Below are 19,202 nucleotides of genomic sequence, written 5' to 3' on the forward strand. Positions count from 1 at the left end.
GTCATGGTCATCTAGTTGGGCTGCATTGTCAATGAGCAAAGTGGACCTAGCCATCTGTCCATTCCACTGCACCATAGGAGGTTAAAAGGATTTTAATGGTCTTTATCACACTGACCTCTTTATGGTCCTGTGGTATATGAGCTGGGGGAAGGGATCTTTGAAAACACTCAGATTTCACTGCATACAATCACTAGAAGCAGCAAAAATAAAATAAATAAATAAATAAATAAATAAATAAATAAATAAATAAATAAATAAAAAATAAAATAAAATAAAATAAAATAAAATAAATACACATTTTGGATCAAAACAAAGATTAATTAATAATAACTGTTCAGCTGAGCTGAACAGCGAATATGAATTTCTTCATATTGTATCAAGAATGAACCTATACCAGTGTTGCAGTGCTGTCTCATACTTTTAATTCTTCACAGCTTGTGGCAATTAGTCCTTCATTTTTTCCTGTGTACACTGGATTAAAAATGCAGACTTAAATAAGTTTATTTTGTTTGCCTCTTGTTTTTGTTGTTTTTGCTTTAGCAATCATTGTGGTTTTATTTATATTTTATGTATATTATTGTATGAGACCAAAATTTAATAAGAAACTAATGTCAAATATTTATTCAGCATATCTTAGACACTTTAGTACAGCCAGTTGACGCCCACTGGATAGGTAAACTTACACAAATGTGTTTATAAAATTGAAACATAATCGCTGATGTAGCCAGTCTCAGAGCTAAAAAATGTGTAATTCCAAATGCATTGCTCTTCTATAACTCTGTGGTTGATTCAATTATATATTGTATTCTATTCATCATAAGGAAAGATTCAGGCTGCTTTAACACAGATATTGTCCTTCAAATATTTACCATCTCAGGGGGACTATTCACACTATTGACAGGAGATCTAAGCAAAATGTTTCTGTTTGTAGGCTACCATGCCTGCTTGCAGGAGATAAAAATAAAAATAAAAAACGTTTAAAACGGACTGCGGCAAACCTGGAGATCTGGAAACAGAAAAACGACACTATTAAAAGCAAGAGTTCCGCACACTCCAAGAGAATCCCAGGACAGTCACGGGATATTTCCATAAAAATAGACTGATTTGACGATAGCTTTAGAAAGAACATTCAGCTTGAGTCCTATTAATAAAATAATGCGCTGATTCATGGGGTTTTGAAAGGGTGATTATGATGATTGTTCAATTAGTGTGTTGGCAGGGCTGAATGGCTATAAAGCTAATTCTGTAACTCAGAGAAAAAAGTCCTATTGTAGGTGGTATGTTAAACATTTTTTTCACTTATGACGCAAAACTGTTCGGACAAATGACAGATCTAAGACAAAAATAGCCTATATTTGACTAAATAGGAAAAGTCTTTGCAATGTTTGTCTGTGTGGTCGAAGCATTCGGTTTAATTAATAGGTGGAACTAAATGATTTTAGATTACGAATTAAGCCGATATATAGGAGGTGTCCCATGTGCGCGCACCATGCACTGGACTAGACATCTTCAGTTCCCATAGCATGGCAATGATGGCATCTTATTTTCCAACATCTGTGCCAGATGTTCCAACCAACCAGAGCGCATTCAGCTCCCACAATGCGCTGGGAAAGAGGGTGGGAGGAATTTAACAAGGGGATGCATGAAGCTGTCAAACTGCAGTGATCGCCTGCGATTAATTAGATATTGCCTTAAATGTAAAAATTCACCTGATTACATAAATGCGCCATGGACTCTTTAGGCCTTCTTGTATGGCTTACGGCTGGTATGTATTGATTTCGAACGGAAATTCACACGATCTGTGATGTTTTGCTTCTATTAGCTGGCAGCTAGCTATTAAATGCTAGCTTTCAGCTCTCTAGGTTGGTCGCTGCCAGAACGCTCGTTATTACGAGACAGTAATGGTAGCTAGCTAAATCACATTGCAGAAAAAATACGCGTATCCCGTTAACGTGCACTGTTAAATGTACTCGTGAACATTTAGATTTAGATTACACCTCTATCGTTAGCTGTAGCTAGCTACAGCTCTTGGAATGTTTATTTTAGCTAACGTTAGTCTCCTTGTCATAAACATTTTGTCTCCTGTAATTAGCTACATTCTGGTAACGGTAATCACCGCGCCCTGATAACAGTCATTAGAATCACGGCCTACAGTTTTGATATTTTGGAGTAACATTTTATGACAGAAACAGTAAGATTAGTCAATGCTGCATGACAAAAGATGCTGATGTTTCTTAAAATGGAAGGTTCCTTTGCTGGTTATAGAGGCACAATTCAGTACCGGTGGTAATATTACGCTGGGAATAATAATGCAGATCACAGTGGTGGAATGCAGTAGCTAACACTTGAATAATTTTTTGTTTTCATGTTGAAACGAAAGCTTATTTACTGCGTTCTGGTGTTGCTAAACATGACGATATGTTTTGGAGAGGCCAAATCCAGCGTTATTTCGACCATAATCAGAGATCATCTGCTGTGAGGAATGGTGAGTGTTCACTGGTGGCCACCTAACCCGTCTTTAACAAAGTGAAGCCGCCAGTGCCCAGCTCCTTCTTGTATGTAACTCAAGCTGCAAGCAAAACGCACTGTCGCACCCAATTAATCCTTGTCCCTTGATTTACTGATTTGCTTCCAGAATAATGAAGCTACGTTTTGTGTTTTAGAACCAGGGAATTCAAGTTCCCTCTCTCTCTCTTTCTCTCTCACACACACATAAGCGCGCACATACACACACGGGTAATTGCAACTCAGCTGGAATTGCAATGATATATAGCCTGTGTGGCCTGTGTGGTGTCCTGGTGTGTTTTAGGTGTGTTTGGCCTGAATTTATAAAACATACACAACTCTTCAAATGGCTGACCTCAAAAGACATCCTTCTTAACTATATATATATATATATATATATATATATATATATATATATATAGCTATATGTGTGTGTGTGTGTGTTTACTCTTCATATAGGACAGAGAGGGGTGTCCTGCATAATTTACTTTATACTATGTAATTTTGAAATGTGAAAAGTGATGCCTTAAATTTCCACCCTTTAAGTTGTTTGTCTGCACCAGACACAGTTTCAAATATCATCAGATTTGATTTATGTAATTTAGCTTGATTGTTTTTCAGCTAAAAACACCATTGACTCATCAAGATATGACTCATTCATGGCATTTGAAGTGCAGATCAGACGTAGCTGACACGGAATTGAAAATGTCCTCTCTTTAATGCTGGTTATATAACCTATGTTAAACCAAGCAACACAATGTCGTGATCACTGATCCCAAAGACCTTAAGAAAGGCTGACATTTTACCTGCCATTCCATGCCATGAATGAGTTAAGAGTTTATCAGAGTTATTTACCGCAGTCTGGTGTGGTGTTGTAGATGGAGACCAGGAGGTGTTTCTTGAGCCACCTGGTCTGAGCTGCCTGTTGCCCTGCCATGGTCACTACTGCCTGTGCACTGACTGGAAAGTTCACTTCAAGGAGAGAGCATTTTTTAACAGTGAGGCCAAAGGCCACTGACTGCAATTCACGAGTGTTCTGTCGGAGAGCACACAAGCTGACTTAAACGGGCCTGCGGCCATTTGACGACTTCCTTTAAACAACAAGATTCATAGCGTTATCGTATTAGCAAAAATATCGTATTTGTAACCACAATCTGTAAATGAGTACAATACCTCCTATCCATTTGTACTGCTTGACTGCTGTTAGGTGCAGTAAACATGGCAGAGGAAGACATGTGACCAGTCTACTTGATTAGCCCCTTGTGGAGTTTAGCATTAACCTTTAATGGATAATATATTAAAAGTTTTTAATCACTTGGAGACATCTTTGTGTGCTGACAGCTAGGCACAAGCAGTTCTGAGAAGGTATTTTCCTGCTTAGCTATTGAACTGGTGTGTGATACCTCCCTTACATTACACAAGTTTCAGAAAACTAAAGTCAGATACCCTCTCAAATTTAGCAACAGGATTCTAAAATCACTGATAAAGCAAAAATGAATGATTTCTCTCTGATATTCAAAAACTTTGCCTGTGACTACAAGCAGAGCAAAGATCATGCAGTGTGTGGTGAGTTTTGTCAGGGATACTTGGTTATCCCAGCACTTTGCTCACTTTTGATCTAATGCCCTTAAAAATGATTCACATCCTTCATAAATATAAAAAAACAAATGTGTGTAATATGAGTAAAATAAACTAGGCTACATAGCTAATGAGCTGTATTGTATGCTCATAAAATTTTAAATAATATTTGTTTATACTAATATCGTTGTTCAAAGACATTTTTTTTTCTTTCAAAAAGATATGTTGCATTTATTCACACCCCTGTTTTCAGAACTTTCAGGATAACATCACTCAGCTGTCTTCAGTAGTGGTTTATGATACTGGCAAATATATATAGGGAACCATTTCTGCATGCAGAATCTTTCTAGATCCGTCAGATCATTTAATCTGCACTTCTAGACTGTTGACTGCATTTCAAATAACAAATTCTCAAGTCTGGAGAGTGAGATGGCCATTGCAAAACTGTCGTTTTGTGGTCAGTTAACCATTTCTTGTTTGATTTTCAGTTTCACTTTGGATCATTGTCTTGCTAAAAGATCTGTTTGAGCAGGGGGGTGCCAGATATTTGGCCAGAATGTCTTGTGCACTTGTCCCTGAGTTCACAATTCCATTGACCTTCATGAGAGCCACATGACTAGATGATATGATGCAACCTGATATTATTAAAGGTCCACCACCCTGTTTCACTGTAGGTATGATGTTCTTTTCAACATAAGCACCCTTCTTCCAATGTCAAAACCACTGCAGGTGTGTGTTACCATAACAACGCCTGTTTCAGTAGAATTTTCAGTGCTGCACTTGGGAAGAAAGCAGCGTATGTCGAAAGGGATGTCTTACCTTTGGTGAAATATGGCGTTGGATTTTTTATGTTATCAGATTGTTACACATCTACTGGTCCTGCGGCTCTAGTATTGAACCCTGGCCAGACATTGCGTTTTAGAGTTGGCTGAGTACAGACTGCACTACAGTCTTTCCCCAGTTTAAATTTTTAATGAAATACCGTGTGGTTTAATCAGTCTCTCCTGAAATGTGAATGCTACATCGCAGTCTAAGGTTATAGGGTACTTGTACCTTCTGCTTTGGAAATATTTGATGATATTTATTTTATGGTGTAGACATATGGGCTGCCTAATTGATAGGACTATTTCAGCTTGGGAAATATGCTGGACTAAATTTCAGCATGTACACAGCCCTCCAAGAAATGACTGGCACCACCTGCTCTGCTCTGCAGATACAGAAGGGCTCCTGATTGATGTACCCAGCTGAGGTGGTTTTTCCTGGGGCAGTGAAGCGCCCGTGGTGGAAGCATTCAAGCTCTCAGGGTTCCCTACCTCATTGCTCAAGATCAGCTCAAGATCAGTTCACGATCAGCTCAAGATCAGTGGTCTAGCTTACGGTGGAGTGCCTTCAGTCCTCCTCTGCCAGCAGCATCAGTAGCACAGATGTCCTGCGCGTTAGCTGCGCACCTCAGTTTCATTATGTGAATGAGGGATGTGGCGGCTGGCTGCACTCATTTTAGAGGATGCACACAGCTGTGCGTGTACTTTCAAATTAGCCGAGGACGGAGGACTTTGCAGAGATGGGATAGGCCCACAGTTATGATTAGGTATTCCAAATGGGGCTAGAAAAAGGGTGGGGGTTAGTAAATTGTTTTTGAGATTTAAGAAAATGAGCTTAGGATATGGCACATATTCATGTAGTAGTTCTAGTTCTATAGGAAACCCAGGCTATGCTTGGTTTTGATATGAGATTTTAATAGATTTTTTTCCCACTGAGAAGTAAACATTTCAGTTTGTGTTGCACAATGATGTTTAGAAAACAATTTTTGTTGCCCTTTGCAGTAAGTGGTTAAATGGTTCCCAACTGTATTCGTCACTATAGGGCCGGGTACAGTAGCCTAAACATCACTAGCTCCAGCCTGGACTGTTATTAGATGTCCCGCTATTATGTGAGATTTTTTTTCTCCACCCAGGACTACGGTGGGTATATGTCAGTCAGGATTCCTTGTGTTGTAGCTGCATTAGCTCCACCCAATGATACATTAGATACTCATAGGCTACTTCTCAACAGTCCGTTCGACGCTAGCTCTCCTGTAGTATAGCGTGGCCTGTAACTTGCCACTGGGTCCTAGGCTAGAGCATCAGAGAAGTGCTCACGCACATAGCCGTGGCGCTTATTGTGTTTGTGTGGGTGGCGCTGTGGCATTTTAAGAAGCACAACTGCTGATTCTAAATTGGGTGAAGTGAATTGAGAACAAAGAAATCCTACACAGAGGTACCATTACCAAGCTCTGAGTATCATCAGATGTATCAGGTTTGCTACAGAAAGGAGTTATTGTTTGCATTTACAATGATTTCATAGTGCACCGTTCACAATGAATCAAACATCTGATAGACAAGGATAAAAGAGGACTTATTCAGCTTAGATAACTCTCGTGTGAAAATGTAATTTTGTCCTCACAAACAAGGCTTATAAACGCAGTGTGCTTACGTCAGCGTGTTTAACGTTACCGGCAAGACTCCAGGCCAGAATGTGAAAAGCCGTTTAATGTAGCTTAAATTTACATCTGTTTTGATCATAACCTAAGGACAAAATACGGTATTCCCCTGGTAACAAAGTCCAAAACTACGTTTCCCATAGATGCATGCCAGAAGATGCCTGTTCTTGGCCATTTTAGGTAAGCTTTGAGTGCAGGTCCCACGCTGTACAGTAGTCGTGCTCCCTGGATTAGCTGCAGCTCACTGATCCTAACCGAAATGATTTCATTAAAGAAGAAAACAGGCCCATCTGGCCCAGGACTCGGGCAGGAACTCGACCCTGCGTGCCTTTGAGCCTTCATTACGCTGTTTACAATCCCGGAGAGACCTACTCTTCAAATGAGTATTTGAAACTGCCTCTTTGTAGGAAGCATTGTGTGTGCCCTTGTTTTAATGCATCTGTGCACTAACCTCTCAGAAATGTTGAATGCTGTGCATTTGTGTGTATCATTTGGTATTGCTTCTGATGTAACCTTAAGAAGGCAGTAACAAGTAACAGTTTGTGAAGCTTTGTAGGGCTCGGCTAAATGTGATGCATTTTGAAAAGGTCTCGAGGCATCAGCGCTGGAGCCGCGGCGATGGCTTATTACTCAGGCTTACATCAATTAAAATCTGAACGACTTGGGGAAACAGAAAACTTAATGGAGTCAAGTGAGTTTCAATTATGAGTTTCAGTTCTCTTTCAGAGAGACTAATGGCATGTAGCGGTCCTTGCCCTGTGTCATGTCATCCATCTAAGTGCTAGCGTTGACAATGGAAAGCTTTCCCGAATAAAGGTTCTGTAAGCGCGGTGCAAGCGGAGTAAAAACAGAGAGCGCAGTCATAATGGGGCTAGCACGTGAGCAGGGGAGGAACTTCAGCCTCTGGAATGCGGCCGCTGGGCCGGGGCTCCCAGTCCTGTGGCGTTTCGCGGCTGTCATCCGCGCGACGCGGAATGCCGCGTATTTCTGACATAATGACCCCTCTGTGAGCAAACCCACACACTGGGCTAAAGCAGATTTGTTGGTAAGACAATGTTTTTTTTTGTACGCTCCCATACATTGTGAAAATCAAGCACAGGGCTGCTGGGTGGCTCGTTCTGCTAAAGCACCACGCTGTGGTGCGAGGATGAGCTCCGCGGTCTCGGATCAAATCTGGACCGTGCCAGACGCACAAGATTGCGTTGCCCAGGGTATAGGAGGGTTCATTCGGGTAGGGGTTTACATTTCATCGCCTGTGGACTGCATGTTAAAGCCGCATATGAAAGGTCTTCCTCTGACTCCACTCTATGAGAGCTCAGCTGCAGACTGGCGATACCATGCGTTTCAGAGTAGAACCGCTCTGTGGTTGCAGACAGTTGGCTATTCCACATTGGGCTCCATATTGGGTACCAAATTAATAAAAAAAACAGAAAATAATCAAACACTAGGGGGCCCCAAAATCTGCTTGAAGCAACTGTGTGTACTGTATGCTCACAGTTAGGATGTGTTCACCAAGCAGGTTTTGATTCTCTCTCTGTTCGTTTCACTACCACAGTGGTCACTATCCTGTCCAGATCCCACGCGGACCGCAACGTCTACCCATCTGCGGGAGTACTTTTCGTCCACGTGCTTGAAAGGGAGTATTTCAAAGGAGAGTTTCCTCCCTACCCAAAGCCAGGTATGTGTTGTAAATCTAGATTCTTTCAAGGTGCTTTTACTATTTTTACTAAGCACTGTGGGGAACTCTTAAAGTGTAAAGTCAGCTTAATAATGGCCAGATTTACAGTCATTTGCCATGTGCCTCTGCACATAGTCCAAGTGAAGAAGACTCCAGGCTCAACTCAGCTCTATTCAGCTCAGCCATTTTGACAATCGGCAGTTTTAACGTGTGTGATCCCTGACAAACTCAGTATAAATTTTGCCAGCCAGCTCAGGTGAGATTTTTCCAGACCAACACTTACTGAAACAGAAGGTGTTGGCCAGTGGCAAAGTTAAATGCACCTAGATTTGCTGAATCTCCAGTGTATAATTCAAGAATAATTGACTCTGCACAACTGCTCATTGACTTGAGATGTGTTGAGCCTTGTGGCAGTGTGAAGTTGTGGTTTGGGGCAGTAGACCATTGTCACCAGAAGATTGCAGGTTTAAATTCTGGGTTGTGACACTTGTGGTTACAAGGTGCCTAACTTAGATTACTCCAGTAAGCGTCTCTATCTTTTTAAATTGCTAACTTTTAAAATGCAAGCTGTGTAATTCAGCCTGGATGAAGATGTCTGCTAAGCAAATAAATTGTGAGGTCAATGACAGTCCCCTGCACACAAGTTACAACTTGTATAAATCTCACTGTGTTGTCAGGTGGACATTTTACTGAGACGGGGAGATAATTCGCGAAATGATTCATGCTACCTGCTGTGAAATGCAGCGCTTGTAGAGGCTCGGGCAGTGACCTATTTTATGATTTAAAGATTAGATAAACGGAGCGCTCTGATATTTCTTCATGTCGCCGTAATGGCCAATGCAGGTGACGCCAGCAACGATCCCATCACGTTCAACACCAATTTGATGGGCTACCCGGACCGGCCTGGGTGGCTCCGCTACATCCAGAGGACTCCGCACAGCGACGGCGTGCTTTACGGGTCCCCGCCCTGGGAACACGTAGGCAGGCCGACGGTCGTCGAGGTAGGGGACAGCGCCCCCTGACCCCACCCCAAACTGTGTTCACATCGCAGCCATTAATTACTACAGGTCCCGAAAGACCTTCAAAGTGCTTTTGCTCAAGGCGCTTGCAGGAGTTCTATTTTCTGTTGGTTTATGCTTTTTACATAATTCATTATACTGGAGCTGTTTATGTCCTGTGTACTGTGAAAATTCAGACTGAATTTAGTCACATTTTAGCGCTGTTCACTGGTTAGAGTGCTCAGGTGGGATTTTTCTTCAGAAATGTCTGACGGTTAAACTGTGCTACAAGATTTTTAATGAGGCATTTGAAAAGCTTGAAAATTTCCTTGTATCACTGATAGTTCTTTGTGCTTCAGCGATAAATAATTAGAAGTGAAAATGAGCTCATTCCTCCTTACAACCTTTTTGATCATAGTGCTTATGTTTTATGATGTATCATTTCAGGTCTTTAAAAGCTTTGCCTGCTTCAGTAGATTTTCTAATTAATTTTTTTTAATTAATCAAAAATATTTGAATTTTTGTAAAAGATTGTGTTTCTTTTTTTAAGTAGTTAAAAGGAAATATCTGTCTTGGAATTTGGCACATTTGGAATTTGGAATGGTCGCACAGCCATTGAGCATTAATGTTCCCCTGATGATGTAATCTGTGAGTTTTGGTAACACTAAACACCATAGATTCCTGTGCCTTGCTCTGTGTCCAGCTGTCTCTCGCTGCTGGTGCTCAGCTCACACGAGGGACATGCTAGACTTGCCCCAGTTACAGACGAGCCTCCCGTATAAGCTGTGCTGATCGGGGCTTAAACTTTCACCCTTGTGTGTTGCAGATTACCGCCTATAACAGACGTACGTTCGAAACGGCCCGGCACAACTTGATCATTAACATCATGTCTACTGAAGGTACGGTGCCAGGAAAGCCCGCTGTGAGAAAGCTTTAAAAAAAACAACCTTCTGAATTCCTCATGCTGTGAGCTGCATGTTACTCACAGGAGCTTAGAAGTAACGAGCATGCACTGGATATAGAACAATTTGAAGTGTTTTGCTGCTTAATATTTGGCGGAAACACGATCAATTATTTTTTATGTTGCGTGATACAGGCTGAATTGCTTTTTTGCTAACCAGAATAAGACTGCTCTTCTGCCTGCATATAATGTGAAGCATAAAAAATAATTGAATGAAGGGTCAGTGCCTGGGTAGGTAACGTTAAAGAGAAAAGATCTAGCCCTATGACCCTCCCTCAGTATCACACCTTGAATTTCTGAGCAGTACCTGAATTTCTGGCTTGAGTAGCTGTTCAGTTTGGGGGGGGCGGGAATCTCTCCAAACTGCCAAAGCGCCCCCTGGTGTCACAGTGAGGTCACTTCTGATGTCGCACATCAGAACTAAGGCAGCTTTGGCAGTTGAGGAGCTTGGGTGCTGTCACTGATTCCAGATCAGTTTTAGGAAGTCTGTGCACGCTTCTAGCCGACGGCTAGGCATTCCCAGGGCTCGTCATTACAAACTGCTGGACTGTAACTCCCACCCCTCCCCCCGTTGCAGACTTCCCCTTGCAGTACCAGGCGGAGTTCTTCATTAAAAACATGAACGTGGAGGAGATGCTGGCCAGCGAGGTGTTGGGTGACTTCCTGGGCGCGGTGAAGAACGTGTGGCAGCCGGAGCGGCTCAACGCCATCAACATCACGTCGGCGCTGGACCGGGGTGGTCGCGTCCCCCTGCCAATCAATGACCTGAAAGAGGGGTGAGTGACACTGTGCTGCCCTCAGACATGACGGCTGGTTAGTGAGACCCAAGGGCCCACTGGAGAATGGGTACTGTATTACTCAAATCAGAGCAGACCTGGTAGTCCAGCTCCCTGAGGCCACCAGCCATAGCTTATTATCGCTTAACCACATATATGGTATATCTCTGTCAGTTCAGGAGAAACAGACACAAGTAATACTCAGTAATACTTTCCGCTGCTTCTGTTCACTCCACAGCCCACCCGTATAGCTCAAACACACATTGAATCAGAGGAGGACAGTTTGTTTATAGCTTGTGCGGGCAGACCCTGGGTGTCCGATTAGCCGAGGCGAGGGGGGTATGGGGGGGTCGCAGGTGTGTGAGACCCGGGCTTTCCGCCGACGGTAATCCCTCCTTCCCTCGGGGACGCCACAGCCAATTATGCGCCTCTGCGCTGCGGACTGTCAGCGGCGTTAGGCGCTGGCATGGTCCAGCGTGGAGCCCATTCACACGCTCGAACACACAGGGGCTGAACAGGGTCAGCCATCCACCTGCCCCACGGGGCACCAAATAATGTTTTTTTCCCCTATTTAATAGAGACAGATTACAGCAGAACACGGAGTGTGCAGTACTGCGCTTAAGACTAAGACTGTAGACTAACTGCTCTGCTCTTGTGCCTGTGCAGCATTCTGCTGCTGTACTGTAGTGCACAGCTGCATTGCAGTAAGCCGAGACAGTACTAAAGTGAATTACCCCGGCATCTTCACTTCACCTAAACATGAACTCGGAGTGTTCCCAGACACTGCACATCAGCGTGCCCAGTGTGTAGCCTGGGATTAAACTGAAGGCAGTCTTAAGTGAAGCGTAAAGTCCGCGCCAGGCCGGCGGCCCCTGCAGAGCGGTTTAAACGAACGCCGCGTTCGGCCGGCCGGACCTCTCGTGCGTGTTATTTCCTCTCAGAACCAGCCCGACGCAACCTTGTAAAACGACGGCGTACGGCAGCGGCGAGCCAGGGAGAACGAGCGCTATCACTGCGGGGACGTCCCATTGTGCGCTAAGTAAACACTTCATGAAATATTGACTCCCGTGGTTTTTTTTATCGCTGACAGGCGCGGCGCGACGCGAAGGCGGGTCTTTTCGGAGCGGCGCGCTCATTCCCGCCCCAGTCGGCTCTCTCTGCCACTGGTTCGTGCGGCTCGCTCGTCGGGCGGCCGGCCCCCCACTGACATCGCCACGGTCGTATTGTTTGCCCCCAGCTGTTGCAGAGTTTCCAAATCCCTCGCCATCACTGAGATAAGCAGCTTTAGGATGATTTTGCAGCCTGGCGTGACTTGGGCAGCCATAGGCCACTGAAATTGTGCAAGTGTTTCTAAAGTGTAGGGTTGGGCACAAATGTTCCTGCGGTGGTGTTTGTTTGGTTGCCAGATGTGTTTTTTTCCTTTCCTTTTTAACAAAACATTTGGGATCTCCAATCCTAATTTGGAAGGTCCAAGTTTTACAAACATGCTCAAATACGCCTCCTGCTGCCGGCTCGGGAGAGTGAAAACTTGGTGGTTCTCCTAGGAAACGTGACATGCCAGCCGGCTGCTTCTTATCACACCGCACCACAAGCCGTGCATGTGCAGTGCAGGGGCGAAGGAGACCCAATCATACGTATGAGCAAAGAGCAAACCACTGGTGCCCGGCCAGCAGGGGTCGCTCAAGCAATGAACACTGCTATCCCCGCTGCCTGAAGCCCTCCCATATCCTTTGGGCGACAAAAAGCCAATTGTGCACCGCCCCTGCCAGGCAGCTGGCCACAGCCCTACCGCGGTGTTCAGTTATGCGCTGCAAGTAGCGCTTTTACCGAGTGAGCTACCCAGCAGCCCCTTTCGTCTTGCCCCTGCCCTGGACTAATGTAGCTGAATGCATGTACGTAGAAATATGTTTTCATTTGGTGGCTGGTCTTATCTAGAGCAACATTTATGGCCATCGTGGCACAATTGCACATTGTACAAGTGAAGGCATGGGCATAGATCACTTGTGCTGTTGTACCCATCTTGGAAAAGTGTTGTATACCAGTCCCGATCTGGTGGAATAGTGCATACAAGCTGTCTATTGTGTTCTTCACAGCTTCCCTGACCCCAGCAGTAAGTTTGTAATATTGCAATAGAACAGAATGGCGTTCTCTCTCCTGGCATGAGTTCTCAGAACAGTGCAACGGGATAGAATGTTACTCGTTGTCCTTGCAGGGCATTCAGAATAGTACAATAGAATTTTTAAAAATAGTCTCCAGCCTGCAGGGCATTTAGAATAGTGGAATAGAATAGACTTATATTCACTGTTCCTGCGGAGTGTTTTCAATGACGCAGCATGGAACTCGAACCTATGTTATATCATGAATATTGGTATGACCAGTGGGTTGCTTTCAGTCTGCTTCATGATGTGAATTGTATAACAGAATAAAGTGATATTCTCTCTCTGCAGGGTGTTTTAATAGAGGAATACAGTGATATTCTGTCTCTTCAGGGTGTTTTAATAGAGGAATAAAGTGATATTCTCTCTCTATAGGGTGTTTTAATAGAGGAATAAAGTGATATTCTCTCTCTATAGGGTGTTTTAATAGAGGAATAAAGTGATATTCTCTGTCTCTGCAGGGTGTTTTAATAGAGGAATAAAGTGATATTTTCCTTCTGCAGGGTGTTTGGAATAGAGGAATAAAGTGATATTCTCTGTCTCTGCAGGGTGTTTTAATAGAGGAATAAAGTGATATACTCTGTCTCTGCAGGGTGTATGTGATGGTGGGCGCAGATGTGCCTTTCTCCTCCTGCCTCCGGGAGGTGGAGTCGCCTCAAAATCAGCTGCGTTGCAGTCAGGAGATGGAGCCAGTCATCACCTGCGACAAGAAGTTCCGGGCACAGTTCCACATCGACTGGTGCAAGATCTCCCTGGTGAGGCTTTTCTCTGTGACTAAAATGCTTTTTCTTCAGAATTTCATACCTCAGGGTGTAGATACTCAGGGAGGGAGGGTATAGATACTCAGGGAGTGAGGGTGTAGATACTCAGGGAGTGAGGGTATAGATACTCAGGGAGTGAGGGTATAGATACTCAGGGAGGGAGGGCATAGATACTCAGGGAGGGAGGGTGAAGATACTCAGTGAGAGAGGGTGTAGATGCTCAGTGAGGGAGGGTGTAGGTACTCAATGAGGGGAGGGTGTAGATACTCAGGGAGGGAGGGTGTAGATGCTGAGGGAGGGAGCGTGTAGATGCTCTGAAAGAGAGAAGGTGTAGATACTCAGGGAGGGAGGGTATAGATGCTCAGTGAGGGAGGGTGTAGATACTCAGTGAGAGAAGGTGTAGGTACTCAAGGAGGGAGGGTGTAGATACTCATGGATGGAGGGTGTAGATACTCAGGGAGGGAGGGTATAGATGCTCAGTGAGGGAGGGTGTAGATACTCAGTGAGAGAAGGTATAGATACTCAAGGAGGGAGGGTGCAGATACTCATGGACAGAGGGTGTAGATACTCATGGACAGAGGGTGTAGATACTCATGGATGGAGGGTGTAGATATTCCCTTTGTGCACTAGTCTTGGATCAGTGGCCAACTTTCATTCAAAATGGCTGCTGAGGCCAGAATGAGGGGAGAGTAAACTGATTATGGAGTAGGGAAGGGAACGCATAAAAGCATTTAATTCACATTTAAATGGAAAAGTATCTGTGACAGTTTACACCGAAATGCAGTACAACGTTTCAAAAGATATACCTTCAGTATAATGTAATTATTCTTAAAATATGTTTTTTAACTCAGTAATATGTTTAACAGAATATTGTAAACGTCATCATTAAGGTCATTAAAAATAATATATGCTGTAATAACAGGCTGTTACAGCAAATATGGATGCTGGTGGATATGAAGTGTGTGATGCACTAGCAGTGTGCCTCTCCCTCGCTGTGCTCAGGTGGACATAAAGCGAGTGGCCCCTGTGGTCCCAGAGAGGAGTCCAATGGGCCCGGGGGTGCTGCCGGACATTGGCGAGTACAACCCCCCCTCGGAGTCGCTGAAAAGTAGGGACTATTTTGCTGACTTCCTGATCACGCTGGCTGTGCCCTCCGCCGTAGCCCTGGTCCTTTTCATCATCCTTGGTTATTCCATGTGCTGTCGGCGTGAAGGGGTGTAAGTGTGCAGCTACCGTCCTAAAGGCACAGAACACACGCATGCACTACACACACACACACACACACATGCACTACACACACACACACACATTACACACACACAAGCACTCTCACACATACACATACTACTACACACACACACACACACACACACGCATGCACAACACACACACACACACACAACTACACACACACAAGCACACTTACACATACACATACTACTGCACACACACACACAGACACGTGCATACACATGCGCACACACGCACGCACTACACACTCAAAAGTTGAAACTGACAACACACGTGCACATGTACACACAGATGCTGACTCACCACACGTGCTCTCACACACACACATACACACACTCGCAGATATCACAATAGGACGTGAACTCACCCACAAATGAGCGCGCACAATGCATTACAATACACAAACATCCCATCATTATGGCCATACAGAGAAAACAAGCTTGGGCTGAATATGTCTGTGCAGAATGACCTTGATCAATTAACAGGATTACGAAGCGTGAGATTTACCAATGTATTATGAAGATAGGCATCTGGGAGTTTAAAACATTTGGGATTTGGAATCCCCAGTCCCCTTGCAGTTTTACACAAGTGGCCTCATAGTACAAACTGCTGAATAAGTCTAGCCTTTAGCTTGGATGAAAGTAGAAAAATAACTTTCAAAAAAGAAAAAGAAAGAAAAGCAGCGTCTCATCACCACACATTTTTGTTCTCTGTTTTCCATTTTTTCACACATGAATTAGTTTCGCGCAAGATTTTTATTTCTAATTTTCTCAGCTTCTCCAATGTTCCAGTCACCGTCACCATCTTCATCACCATGGTCACCGTCATCATGGTCTTCCTCGTTTGTGAGCGGTTGTTGGCCCCTCCTCCGTCTGACCGACTGAGACTGGGAAAAGGCCCTATGTCCTGTCAGCCCCGCCCCCCATCGACCATCAGCCTGACATGCTCTCCATTAGCTTGTGTGTGGTTGTCTTAACTATTAATATTAGTATTTAATTCATTAATTTTGTTTTGTTTCTAGGGAAAAAAGAAACATGCAAACACCAGAGTAAGTGTCTTCTTTCCTGTGCCCTTTTTTGTTTTTGGTTTATTGGTTTGTTTTTTTTATTTTTCCTTTCGATAGGTTAACTTTCTCTCCCAGTTTATCCTTTTGTTTTTCATTTTGCTTTTCCCTGTTTTAAGTCTCCGATTCTCCCTCATGGTGTCATCTCTCCATACGTCCGGGCCATACATCCACTCATTTCTGTTGTTTTTCACTCCATTGTGTGAGAGGCTGCTCAGAATAGGGAGTTGAAAGGTAGCCCAGTGTCTGTGCGTCGAGAGTAGCCAGCGAGGGCAAAACCGGGCCAGGTGCGTTAGCCGCGAAGGAGAGAGGGGACGGGTCTGAACACCACAGTGGACCAGGTCGTTGTTGGTCTTATATAAAGGAGAGGGAAAAAAAAAAAAGAAAAACAAGCTCTTTAGTGTGTTCATCTGTTTGGTAAAAGGCTGGAACTGTGTAAACAAAAAAAAGGAATTAGTAAACAGAAGAGAGGTTTTTGAGAGGGCGCTCAGAATTGGGTTGGTGTGGTCTTCTCTTCCTCCAGCATCCAGCTCGTCCACCACAGTTCCATTCAGAAGTCCACCAAGGAGCTCAGGAGCATGTCCAAGAACCGGGAGATCTCCTGGCCTCTGTCCACGCTGCCCGTCTTCCACCCCGTGAGCGGGGAGGTGGTGCCCCCCATTCACCCGGACAGCTACGAGACCACCAGCATGCCCCTGATGCAGACGCAAACGTGAGTCGTGCCATCCCGTGGCGGTCGGAGCGCTGAGTCGTACGCCATCCCCCACCCCCCCGACCTCATTCCCAATCTGCCTCTCCGCCTGTCCGTCTGATCATCCCCCAGTTACACTGGATAAAATAAACCAATGAAAGAACCTTTTCCCCATCCACCTCCAGCTTATGTGTAATGTGTGCTGAAAGTTCTGGGGCGGCAGTGTAGTATAATGGGTAAGGAGCTGGTCATGTAACCTAAAGCTCACAGGTTCGTCGCAGCTAGGACACTACCTTGAGCAAGGTACTTAACCTGCAGTGCTTCAGCGTTTTTCCAGCTCTATAAATGGATGCAGTGTAAATGCTAAATCGCTCTGGATAAGAGTGTCTGCTAAATACCTTTAATGTAATGTGATGTAATGTTCTGGCTCAAAATGGCTGCCGTGCTTCATCTAGGAGGGTGCTACACATTGGTGGGTACCCCGTTCACCATTTTCATTGTAAAGCGTTTTTGAAAGGGATGACAGGTGTGAAGTAAATGTTCATCATTTCACAGTGCTGTCTGGTTGCGTATTGTGATGTGCCTGGAAAAGCTCACGTGCAAAACACTCCAGTTCCGGAAAATGAAAGTTCTGTGTGCGGAAGGCAAATTTGGAGTTCACGCCCCATTTTATGTTCTGGTGACCAAAAACTGTCTGTAGCAGAATGGTGACCGGGGGTAACTATGAAAAAAGGGGAAACTTTCAGAGTAGGGAAAGAGGTGTAACTAAAAATGGGAACATTCTGAAAATCGGGAGATGTGTGAATGAAAATGTAGGGTTTTTTTCCTGGAAACTCTCAGGACTTGTCTCCCTTATGGTGTCAGGGAATTTTGAATGACTTGGCAGTCCTCTCTTGAAAAATAAGATGCAATACTGAATTTTTTTCCACAGAAATTTGCAAAACCAGATGCAGATTCCACAGCAGCAGCCTCCTGGTCAGTACAATCATTTATTTCACACATATTTTGAAATATTTTAACACAAAGGAATTTTCTCACTTAAGACGAAGTGCCATTGATGTCACAGATTGTCCTGAACCTCACATATTTTCTGCAGCCTATAACACCAATGAGTGTATGTTTAGCTTTGTGATTTATTTGCATTACTCATACTGAAACTCACCCTCATATTCTGGTCAGGTTCAATGGTCTTCCTGAAGTAAGGCGCCCCCTAGTGTATGTGTCCATGAACTGAAATATATTCAGTCAGTCCCTGTGAGCATTTCCTAACTCACCACCTTGTTCATTTGTTTACTGCTAACAAAGGAGATAATTATTGTATGTCAACATTTCGAAGGCTGGAGGCAAGTATAACATGCTTTTTACAATTCATGTTTGTCAGCTGTTCATTCCACTCTGGTTGACATTGGGCAACTGAATTTTGTAGTAAATATTTTATGCGTATTTGTGATTATCATGATTGATAATTTCGTTCAATAGCCCATGTAAAACATCCACTCATCAAAATTTATGAAATAAAATGGAAAAGTTTCTCTACCTCAAATGTCTTACTAAATAAAAAAGGTGCATTTGGAATTTAATATATGTACTGAACATATACCTCCTATAAGTGTTAAGAACATTTTTACTTTATTAAAAGAAAGCCGTTTTTCCAGCGCAACACTGTGAAATTCCACAGTTGGAACTGCTCATGCCACATGTCAGCTGTGTGTCCGTTTCTCCTCTTCTGTCCATTTTAGGTAAATGGTATTCCTGAAGAGCGGAAGGTGGCTGAAGCACTGGATTTGTAATAGAAAACCACACAGTTTAACCTTTTTGTATAAACGTTGTGTCTGTGCGAAGGTGCATGCTTCGACAGTAAATGCATAAAATGCTGTAATGTCCTTGTGCAGCTTGCCTATGGTGCTGCATTGCTGTGGAAATGCGGAGAGATCCATCAACACTACAGTTTGCATCAACAAAGTATTGACACATGGACTGATATTTTTAATATTTTGTGTAAAACATAAACCATATTTGTTAACGGAATACGATGTGGATGAATAAAATTGCTGTTTATTATTAAATGTCTTTTAGTGCATTTCCTTGAACTTCTAACACTTTGACCATGGAAATCTCAACTAAATAAACAATATTTTTACTACTGGGCTGCATTTTCACAAACCTGTCATGCTGCTTCTGTCCTTAGAACAGCCATCTTGGTAGTCAGTCTCTCATGTAGAAACGCATTTGGTAACTGTCACCTAAGTTCATTGATTGTTATTTCATATCACCTAAATGTCCATTGTCCAGAAATTCTGTTTTG

General features: G+C 43.7%; 1 protein-coding gene across 6 annotated transcripts; it reads left to right on the forward strand.

Moving 5' to 3' along the window:
* Window positions 1-1,549: 1,549 nt before the first annotated feature.
* Window positions 1,550-18,963, forward strand: sgce (sarcoglycan, epsilon). Of its 6 annotated transcripts, XM_064348263.1 has the most exons (13): window positions 1,568-1,765; window positions 2,381-2,485; window positions 8,118-8,240; window positions 9,084-9,241; window positions 10,065-10,137; window positions 10,777-10,975; window positions 13,724-13,886; window positions 14,895-15,109; window positions 16,165-16,191; window positions 16,730-16,918; window positions 17,829-17,872; window positions 18,203-18,240; window positions 18,637-18,963. In XM_064348263.1, the coding sequence occupies exons 1-13, from the start codon at window positions 1,729-1,731 to the stop codon at window positions 18,685-18,687; spliced, it is 1,422 nt and encodes a 473-aa protein (XP_064204333.1). In that variant the 5' UTR covers window positions 1,568-1,728; the 3' UTR covers window positions 18,688-18,963. The 6 variants fall into 6 exon arrangements, with proteins under 6 accessions (XP_064204338.1, XP_064204334.1, XP_064204337.1 ...); XM_064348264.1 differs by lacking the exon at window positions 16,165-16,191 and having other exon boundaries at window positions 1,561-1,765; XM_064348266.1 differs by lacking the exon at window positions 2,381-2,485.
* The last annotated feature ends 239 nt before the right edge of the window (window positions 18,964-19,202 follow it).

The sequence above is a fragment of the Anguilla rostrata genome, chromosome 8 (genome assembly GCF_018555375.3).
Source record: "Anguilla rostrata isolate EN2019 chromosome 8, ASM1855537v3, whole genome shotgun sequence".
NCBI classification, from domain to species: Eukaryota; Metazoa; Chordata; class Actinopteri; order Anguilliformes; family Anguillidae; genus Anguilla; species Anguilla rostrata.

Excerpts from the sequence above, each read along its gene's own strand:
- sgce (XM_064348263.1), top strand. The coding sequence starts at position 1,729 with ATGGACTCTTTAGGCCTTCTTGTATGGCTTACGGCTG. Across the intron at positions 15,110-16,164 it reads TGCTGTCGGCGTGAAGGGGT|GGAAAAAAGAAACATGCAAA; the intron begins GTAAGTGTGCAG and ends TTTTGTTTCTAG. Across the intron at positions 16,192-16,729 it reads AGAAACATGCAAACACCAGA|CATCCAGCTCGTCCACCACA; the intron begins GTAAGTGTCTTC and ends CTCTTCCTCCAG.